Source organism: Oreochromis niloticus, unplaced genomic scaffold (assembly GCF_001858045.2).
Source record: "Oreochromis niloticus isolate F11D_XX unplaced genomic scaffold, O_niloticus_UMD_NMBU tig00003574_pilon, whole genome shotgun sequence".
Taxonomy (NCBI): domain Eukaryota; kingdom Metazoa; phylum Chordata; class Actinopteri; order Cichliformes; family Cichlidae; genus Oreochromis; species Oreochromis niloticus.
In genome coordinates, this window is record NW_020327899.1 from 38,007 (window position 1) to 48,138 (window position 10,132).

At 47.2% G+C, this 10,132-nt stretch overlaps 1 protein-coding gene across 1 annotated transcript; it reads left to right on the forward strand.

The window, feature by feature from the left end:
• The first annotated feature begins 8,410 nt into the window (after positions 1-8,410).
• LOC112845145 (uncharacterized PE-PGRS family protein PE_PGRS54-like) lies at positions 8,411-9,321 on the forward strand. Its single transcript, XM_025904697.1, has 2 exons — positions 8,411-8,998; positions 9,095-9,321. Exons 1-2 carry the CDS (start codon positions 8,570-8,572, stop codon positions 9,263-9,265), a joined length of 600 nt encoding a protein of 199 aa, XP_025760482.1. The 5' UTR covers positions 8,411-8,569; the 3' UTR covers positions 9,266-9,321.
• Positions 9,322-10,132: the final 811 nt, after the last annotated feature.

Consider the following 10,132-nt stretch of genomic DNA (forward strand, 5'->3'; position numbering starts at 1 on the left):
GGTTTTTTTTTGTGTGTAAGTGATGATGAATGTCACAGAGGCACATTTGCAACGTAAACACTGTCACTAAGTAGAAAACCAGCGGAGTGATACACCTCCTGTTGTCAGGCCTGCAGGTTTATCCCTGTGCTGTTCTCCTCTGTCTTTTGGTGGACAAACTTTGTTTTTTACTGGGACACATCATTTGTGGGACATCTTATTGACACAGTTTCCCACAGTTAGTTTTAGTAATATTTTTAAATGGTTGTACAAAATGAAAAAAAAAAAAAAAACCCGGCAGGTGTATTGGCTGCATTTTTAGATAAATAGTTGTATATGTTTACAAAATGGACAATTTATATTTGCATTTCAAGTTATAAAAATTTACTATTTAGCATTTATATTCACTGCTGACTGTAACTACACTCAAACTGTTAATGCTATCTTATTTTAATAAACAACACTGTCATATGAAAAACTGGGGTGGCACTTGGGTTGGCAAGGGATCATTTTAGGGTGGCACTTGCCACCCCATGCCACCCTTCTAGATCCGCCCCTGAGTCTAAGAAGGCTAACCTGCCACTTTTCATATCCTGCCTGGTGAATTTGATGTGTCGGTCCACCGAGTTAATGTGATCCGTGAAATGTAGTATGTCCTGAGATTTCACCCAGGTGTCATCCACATACCTGAACCAATGACTTGGTGGTGTTCCAGGGTAGGATAGCAAAGCCCTCTTTTCCACTTCTTCCATGTACAAATTGGCCACGATGGGTGAAAATGGGGAGCCCATGGCACACCCATGTTTCTGCCTGTAGAACTGGCCCTTGTATGTGAAGTAGGTGGAATGAAGACACAGTTCCAAAAGCAAACACACTTGGTCGATGCTGAGAGTGGTCCTGTTGCTGAGGTTGGTGTCATCCTGTAATCTCTTACGGATTACCTCCAATGCTTCCGTGACTGGGATGCAAGTGAAGAGAGATGTAACGTCGTACGAGACCATGGTTTCATCTGCCTCCATAATGACATCTCTCACCTTCTCAACAAAATCCAGGGTGTTCTGGGTGTGGTGTTCAGAGCTGCCCACCAGCAGGTTGAGGATCGAAGCCAGAAACTTGGAGATGTTATAGGTGACCGAGTTGATCATGCAGACAATCGGTCTTAAAGGTGCACCCTGTTTATGTATTTTTGGTAAACCACACAGACTTGGTGTAGACTCCCCTGGGTACAGCCTGTGGCATGAGGTCCGGTCAATAGCCTTGTCTTGTTCTAACTGCTTCAGACAGTCTATCGCCCTCTTCCTGTAGCCACTTCCTGGGTCTCGTTTCAGGGGCTCATAAGTATTTTCATCACTGAGTAGTGACAAAATCTTCTCATGATAGTCTTTCTGGTTTAGCAATACTGTGCACCTACCCTTGTCTGCCGGAAGGATGATAATGTTGTTGTCATCATTAAGTGATGTGAGTGCCTTCCTCTCCTCCATGGTGATGTTGGATGCTGGGGGCTTTGCATTGCTGAGACAGGCCGAAACTTTCGTCCGTAGTTGCTCTGCTTCCACTTCTGCAATATTGTTGTTACGAATTGCTGTTTCTGTGGCTGTGATCAGCTCCACTAGCGGGATTTGTCTCGGTGTGACAGCAAAATTCAACCCTTTAGCAAGGATGTTGTCGGGGGGTGCCAGAGGGAGTGTTCGCCCGGGGCGCCAAACAGGCTAGGACCACCACTGCTTGTGACCAACACAGCGCAGACAGAGGTGATGTTCACGCTCTGTTTCTGGGTGGGAAACTCACCTGTGCGCGTGGCTGTTCCTCCCCTTCAATCTCTGATGTCACAGCTGCTAAATTAGACTGAACTGAAGCCAGACTCAAACAGAAAACAGCCCCAAAGACTCAAAGAGAGAGTGCTGCTCCATCTCTGGACCCAAATATATGTTCCACCACCATGCTGCAATGCATCTTGGGAAAGGGTGGGTCCACCTGTTCTTCAAATCCAGGGAGAAGGAGGACACGTTTGTGGGAGCCTGGACGACGTTCGTGGCCTTGCTGTGATCATGGACCTTCAAAGGAAGCAGAGGCTGAATTTAAACACCCCTGCTGACTTCATGTGTTCTGCTCTGACAGCTGCCATGTGTCACAGCGTGGATAATAAAGCCATCAAATTTCACTCAGCTCCAATAACACCATCAGTGTTTTATGTCCAGAGGACTCATGAACTTTAACCATGATAGAAGCAGGAAGTTAAGATGAAGATGAACCATGTTGTCACTGAAGGACAAAGCTGAAACATACAGATGTGTGGAAAATTAAGCAGCAGCCATGTTTGGAGTCTCACTGAAGTCCTCCCAGCTGACAGTAGAAAAATCTGATTTTTACTGTGAAAACCACAAACATGTTTTTATGAATCATTTTTAGAACTTAGATAAACTGTTCATGTCCAAAATCTTCCCAAACACCAAATCTATAAACAAGCTTTACATGACATGAAGCAAACACAAACTCAGGTATTATCTGTACAAATACTTTAAAGTGTTTCCACAACAATCAGGTACATATACAATAAGATAGCACACAAATGATTTGTGCCGCTACAAAAAATAGTTCCTGTCCACCACCAGACATTAAGACACATCACAGGCCTGACAAAAGGAAGTGTATCACTCCTCAAAACGACACACTTAAAAAGCTGAACAGAGTCCAGAGTGTGGAGAACCAATGAGAGAAAATACAGAGAAAAGTGAGAGCAGAGCAGCCAATCAGACAGGTTCAGGGCTGAGGAGGCGGAGCTGCAGACTGAGGTGGAGCAGAGTGGACTCTACATGAGAGACTGCAGATGATAAACTTTGACAATAATTCATTGATGAACATGTGTTTATGTGAGGGTCAGATTATAAATGTCCTCAGTCAGCTGTTCAGTCTGTGTTTAGATCTCATGTTAGCGCAAACATTATTGCATGTGACCCACAATTTGTCACAGTGGAATCATTCACATCCATGTGTTAGCTGTTGTGCTGCTGGACCATTTCTAATGTGCATTTAACTGTATGATCTCTAATCAATGAGGCCTTGACAAGTAGAACGTCATGTTGGTGTATGACAACACATGAGCCAACATCAGACTCCGAGCGCTACGATGCTAAAGATCAGAAGATCCAGTGTGACATCATCGTTACCTGGCAACAGAAGCCCTCAGTCCATCTGACTTTATTGGAGGATATTTACACCAGCAACACTGTTTAGTTTGATATGACGGATTAACAACATGCTGTGATATACAGTTCATCTGTAATAAGATACTGGATCTAATCAGTCAGCAGATATTTGATCACTTTATTTATAACTATACTAGAAACAAACACAACTGTGTTGGTGATTCATGCAAACTTGGATATCAGCCTTTTAAGGTTTGTAGTATTGAGAACAAAGAGGTTGTGTTAGGGCTGAAAACCCCGACTTGTTCTCCTCTGCAGGTCATCAAATGCACTACAGAAGTTTGTATTTGCACAGCCTGTATATGTTTGATGGCTTTATTATTCTCTGTTCAAAGACAATAAATGTGGATAATGTCTCATGTAGTATCAGCTTCATTTAAAAATGACTGCAGCAGAAATCAGTTTCTGTCCAATACTGAAAACTTTCCCTGTGGAGTCATTGTAAATAGGCATTTACACAGTAAAGAGACCAGAATGTTATCTGAAAGTTAATGTTACACTGTGAAACAATGCAAGTCTTTCTAGATAGACCGATCTTTAATAATCCCTCAGGTAGGTTCCTCTGGGACAGTCACAGATAGAGACACCAATTCTGACGTCCTTTGAAAGCCTGACTTTGAATTTTCATAACTCGTCATGTACACAGATGTTAATTCTACATATTCCTAGTACTGAACTCTAAATCAATATGAAGAAAATGCTCCTATTAATCTGCATATATGTTGATATCAAATCCTTTTCCAGCACATGGATAAATCTATAGAAATCTTTCAATCTGATCAGAATGGGCACAGTGTTGTTATTGCAGCACTCCCTGATGTTTGAAAAGCTAAATGTCCATTTTAAAGTGGTCGTGTGTAGGATTGTGTTTTCCTTCCTTTGTGCAGTTCTTACAGTAAACATGTTTGAATGTTTCCTGTTCCCCTGATGGCTCGCTTCTTCCTGTTGGATAAAGTTGGTTTGGAATAACATAGGTTTAAATGAAATGGTAAATGGCCTGTATTTGTTTAGCGCTTTACTCTAATTGATGCGGTTGAGTCTGATGATAGCCTGGTGTTCGGTCCAGGGTGAATCTTGCCTCTGTTTCTACTGGAAATGTGTGTTTTCCTCTGTGAGTGTTTGCTGAAGCTCAGATCATGAATCAATGAGTAGATATACGTTTGACTCACCGAGGAGCAGAGAGACAGATGGGGTCTTCATGGTGTCTGAATGGTGACTGAATGTTTAAAGTCTGAGCAGCGTAGACGTCTCCAGCTTCATTACTTCCCTGTTAACACTTTCACTGATAGGTTTGTAGCTTGAACCTATTCGCTGGAACGTTGAAGGCAATGTGATTACACAGCAAGCAAGACACGAGTAGGCAACATTCTTTATGTTTCACGTGCACGGGAGAGAACTGGACAGGCGCCGTTCCTTCGCTTGACCCCAGCTGCTCTCGTTCGCTCCCCCGTAACACTGCTCTTTTATTGTGGTTACATGAATATGCATAGGTTCATTAACATATGACCTCTTATATAGGTATACATGTGAACAAAGAATACCCTGAATGTGGTTTTGTAAGTGCGTGTGTGCGTGTGTGTGTGTGTGTGTGTGTGTGTGTGTGTGTGTGTGTGTGTGTGTGTGTGTGTGTGTGTGCTGCTGACCAAAAGGGTCATAAAGCAGGAACAACATCCTAGGTCATAAAGAGGGTAACCTCCCCACACCCAATCTATGGTTCACCCTAGATAACACAGTGAAGCCATACAAAGGGCAGGAAGTTTTAGCACATCAAAAGAAGCAGATCTTCCAGATAGGATGTATCTGCAATAAAACACTATAGCCCCTCACCCAGAACCTCGAGAATCTGAGGAGGGGAGAACAAAAGAATTCCTTTCAACACACAGTTAAAGTACAAATGGTAAGAATAAAAATGACAAACATTTAACAATTCACTCTAACATTCACTGTCTGAGCAAACACTCCACTGGTGAGGAGCACAGCCACACAGCTCCCTGTAGGTGTGGATAATAAATGAAATCATCATTTAAAAACTGCATTGTGTATTTACTTAGGTTGTATTTGTCTAATATTACATTTGTTTAATAATCGGAAACAATAAGTGTGACAAATATGCACAAAACTGAGGAATCAGTGAGGGGGCAGATGAGTTTTCATGGTATAAACTGAAACATTATGCATGTAAAAAGGTAGTGACCGGGAGATTTTAGTCCTGCACACAGACATGTGGCAACCTTCTGACATTTCTCGTGTCCAGTAGTTCAACTTCACGTGGACAGATACTGCTCTGGTGGTTCTGGAAGTTCTGAACCTGATGGACCACAGCCTCCTGCCTGAGGGGAGCAACTCAGGAAGTTTCTCTTTGAGGGAGGTTGGGGAGGTTTCCTACCTGTATCAGGGTCCTTGAAGCACACATGGAGGGAGAGCAGACTGCAGGTGATCACTTTTCAGTCTGCAGGTGGTGAGGGTGGAGGTGAGGATGGATTCACTGATGGAGTGTCCTGAGTTTGAAAATGTTGAGCAATGGAACTAACCAACAGAGGCCCAGAAAGGGAGGACAGCAGTCAAATTAACAGATTTAACTGCCGTATCCACCACGCCCTCTCTGCGAATAAGCAGTTCCCCAATTCCCTTCCAATCTTCTCTGCCTTGGTGCATTTACAGGCCAGCGGTCATCAGGATACAGGTTTGGATCAAGATCTGGCCATTCAGGCGCGGGACCAAGCTCGGGCCTTGCCACCATCATTGTTTTGTTTGCTTCTTTCATCTCCTTTTTCTTAGAATTGTGCTTTTCACGAGCTTCATTCAGCTGTAATTTCAGCACTTTTGCCTGTGCCTCTTCTCTTTTTTCTGTTTGTCCGCGTCGTCCTGCTCCAGCTGTAATCTGGAGCTGGCCTGGGTGTATGCCTGCTTGTGACATCCATTGTTCTGTAGCTCTCTCTAAAAATTCTCTTGGGGTGTATTTAGGGTCCCAGATTATCTTTGGTATGGAACCTGAATTTGGTGTCATATATTTTTCACGGGCTGCATCAGCTAGCTTGTCTTCTACTCTGTTATATGGAATGTCATTTGGGTAGGCTGTGGTTTTAGCAATTTTCTCCACGTCCGCTAATCCTCCCCCTAACATACATCTTCCACCAATTGCACGGAAGTCACCAATGGCTAACTCCTCCCCTTCTGTTAAGGTCCTTAGCTTCCTCAACCAAGCTGCTCCTCCTTCTGCTATGGGTGGAAGCTGTTTAACCAGCGCTTCCAAATCCCTAATTCTGTACGGTCAAAAGACTGGTTCTTCTTTTGTGCCAATCACTAGAGGCATTTCAAGTTCTGAATAATCTGGGCTGTTCTTTAAGTGCACTTCCTTTTCTTCAGCCTCCACCAAGTCATATTTTCCATCGTCCTTGAACATTGACTGCCGTTTTTCTAGCCCAGATTGTGTCTTCTCCCTGTTGACCAGCTTTTGTTTTGTTTTGTCCATGCGAGGCACAATTTTCTGTGAGCGCAATTTCCTCCCCGCCATTTTGGTGTCAGGTCGGTTTTCACGACCATCCACACTATCTGTCTCGTCTTCTTCTGATATCTTGTAAAACAGCCTTTAATACTTTCTCCTCTACTTTGATTACTCTTTCCAGGATGTCTGCAAGAGCGTCTTTATTGGCCTGAGTGTACGGTCTGGCAGACGAGGTGGGGACTGAGGTCAAAGGTACTAGCTGCGCACGGGCAAGCTCCAGTTCCTCCTTTTTTGCAGACAGAGTTTGTATCTGTCCTGCTAGCTTCTTGTTTTCCTGTTGCAGAGACTTCAGCATGTTCTCTGCGTCTCCTTTCACCTCCTTTTCATTGTTAGGCTCAGTTTTCACCAGGTCCTCTTTCATCCAGGAATCTATCCCCTGGCACATGATCCTCCATCTTCAACACTTTCCATGGTTTTCTCTCAATGTTTTCATTTCTGCTTTGGTTTTTCTGTTCACTGAACGGCTCAGTGTTTCTTCATGTAGTTGTTTGAGTCCCTTGTCAGACTTTTCACCTTCATTTTTGAAAACCATGTGCAAGGGTTCTCTGTCTTCCAAAGTTTTTTGTTGAGCCTCACACAATCTTTCCACATATTCTTTCATAACTCGAAACTCCTTACCTGCTGCTTTTGTTGTTCCAGATCAAGCCATATTGATTGCCTTCTCTAATTCTTCCACTTGATCCTTTAGTGGCTTATATGCGTTCCGTCCACTGGGTGTCGCACTTGAGCTGTCTGCCATTTTGTTTTCCTGTGCTTCACAAAATGGCTGCTTTTGACTCCACCCGCAAAGTTTCGCGACAACACTTCCCCGTTTGCTGTCAGAAGCAGTGTAGCTTCTCCAGCAATCACTTCCTCTTTTTACCCGGTCGGTGAAGCACCCACCAAAACTGTTAAAATGTTTTTTCTACAGTTTATAAATTCACAAAACCAGCCACAGCAGTGCGCAAACAGCCACACATACAAAAAACAATCAATCTGTTTCCTCAGTACTATTTCCGTCAGAGAGATTGCTTCACCCAAGAAAGGGGAAGTAGGCCCCACGGCGTATGTTGCCTATGCAGCAGGAGAGGAACGGGTAAATATACGTCTCAGTCAACTCACAGTAAAGAAAATCTCAAAATAAATATTAACAATCTCACCGTGGACAAAAAGCTCAAAATAAATCACACCAGTTATGTATGTTACTGAAATTCTTGCCTGGTTGAACTTGCTATTCAAACGGAGATATTTGCCTTCAATGCCTCAAGTTTTAGGCCACAACCTCTGCAGTTTGCACAGTTCACTCACTATAGGCCCAGAAAATAAATCAGTTTATCAACATCCACCGAAACTGTCACGGTTTGCGGGTGCAAGCCGTGTGGAAGTTAATTAGGACCGGGCAGCAGCAGCTCAAGTGCAGGTAAGAATTTATTAACAGTAAGGCAAATAAACAGAAATGGCGAGTGACACTAACAGGTAACCTAAACTGGGAAAACTAACAAAGCAAACCAGAAACGAAGATGCAGGGAGGTCCGAGGAAACACATATGGAGAGACGCAGGGACATCTAGGGGAAACAACACAGACGAAACAGCAACTAACAGAGGCAGACACGAGGTTTAAATACACAGAAGGATAACGAGGGAATGAGACACAAAAGGAGGGCACAGCTGGGAGTAATCAGACCTGACGAGACAGGGGAAGAGTAAACTGAACACACTGAGATAAGACAGACTTTTAAAGTAAAACAGGAAACACATGCACGTAATGACACCGACTCAATACGCAGACTAAACACAGGGATACACTGGTAGGAAAGAATGAACACTAACCGAGGAAGAACAGAACCAAAATTACAATAATAGAAAACACAAAACGCTGGGTCAAAAGGACCCAGGATCATGACAGTACCCCCCCCTCAAAGGCTGGCCCCAGACAGCCCAACAAGAAAACAAAAACAGCCAGAAAAACAGAAAACCCGACCAGGGCGGGCGGTGGGGGCCCAGGACAGAGGGCTCGGGACAAAACAAAACCAGTGCACAAGAGGGACAAAAACCACAACACGAGCCACCACCAAAAAACAACAACAAAAGACGCACACTGGAGCCCCAAAAAACAGAGTCCAAAACAGAAGAGTTCAGGGGGCCGGCCAGGGGGCCGACCGCACAGAAGTCCCAACAGTTCCGGGGGCCGACCGTGCGGAAGGCCACGGTGGCGATGTGGACCCAGGTCAGGGGGCCGGCCCGGGGGCCGACAACCCCGGAGCCCGGACAGTTCAGGGGGCCGGCCGTGAGGACGGCAGCGGCGCCGACGCGGGCACAGTTCAGGGGGTCGGCCGTGAGGACGGCAGCGGCGCCGACGCGGGCACAGTTCAGGGGGTCGGCCGTGAGGACGGCAGCGGCGCCGACGCGGGCACAGTTCAGGGGGCCGGCCCGGGGGCCGATAACACAGGAGCCCGGACAGTTCAGGGGGCCGGCCGTGAGGGAGGCAATGGCGGCGACTCAGGCGAAGGCGGTCCGGGGGCCGCCCACGACGGCGATGTCGCCTGGCCAGTGGCCTGGAAAGTGGCCAGTCAGCTGCAGACCCCGACGGGGTAGGACCAGGCGAGGCTGAAGACTCGGGGGGTAGGACCAGGCGAGGCTGAAGACTCGGAGGCTGGACCAGGCGAGGCTGAAGAGTCGGAGGCTGGACCAGGCGAGGCTGAAGAGTCGGAGGCTGGACCAGGCGAGGCTGAAGACTCGGAGGCTGGACCAGGCGAGGCTGAAGACTCGGAGGCTGGACCAGGCGAGGCTGAAGACTCGGAGGGTGCTGCTGGCGTGGCTGATGAGGCTGCAGGTGACGGCGTGGAAGCCGGAGACGAAGAGGCCGCAGGTGACGGCGAGGAAGCCGGAGACGAAGAGGCCGCTGGTGACGGCGAGGAAGCCGGAGACGAAGAGGCCGCTGGTGACGGCGAGGAAGCCGGAGACGAAGAGGCCGCTGGTGACGGCGAGGAAGCCGGAGACGAAGAGGCCGCTGGTGACGGCGAGGAAGCCGGAGACGAAGAGGCCGCTGGTGACGGCGAGGAAGCCGGAGACGAAGAGGCCGCTGGTGACGGCGAGGAAGCCGGAGACGAAGAGGCCGCTGGTGACGGCGAGGAAGCCGGAGACGAAGAGGCCGCTGGTGACGGCGAGGAAGCCGGAGACGAAGAGGCCGCTGGTGACGGCGAGGAAGCCGGAGACGAAGAGGCCGCAGGTGACGGCGAGGAAGCCGGAGACGAAGAGGCCGCAGGTGACGGCGAGGAAGCCGGAGACGAAGAGGCCGCAGGTGACGGCGTGGAAGCCGGAGACGAAGAGGCCGCAGGTGACGGCGTGGAAGCCGGAGACAGAAGCGCTGCAGCTGGCGGCGGCGTGGAAGCCGTGGATGAAGAGGCTGTAGGCGACGGCGTGGAAGGTGAGGCTGCAGCTGGCGGCGGCGTGGAAGCCGGA

What these genes read in the sequence shown, in the direction of transcription:
- LOC112845145 (XM_025904697.1), top strand. Translation starts at nt 8,570, where the DNA reads ATGACAGTACCCCCCCCTCAAAGGCTGGCCCCAGACAGCCCAACAAGA. An exon ending in ACGCGGGCACAGTTCAGGGG is followed by an intron (nt 8,999 to 9,094) that starts GTCGGCCGTGAG and finishes ACAGTTCAGGGG; the next exon opens with GCCGGCCCGGGGGCCGATAA.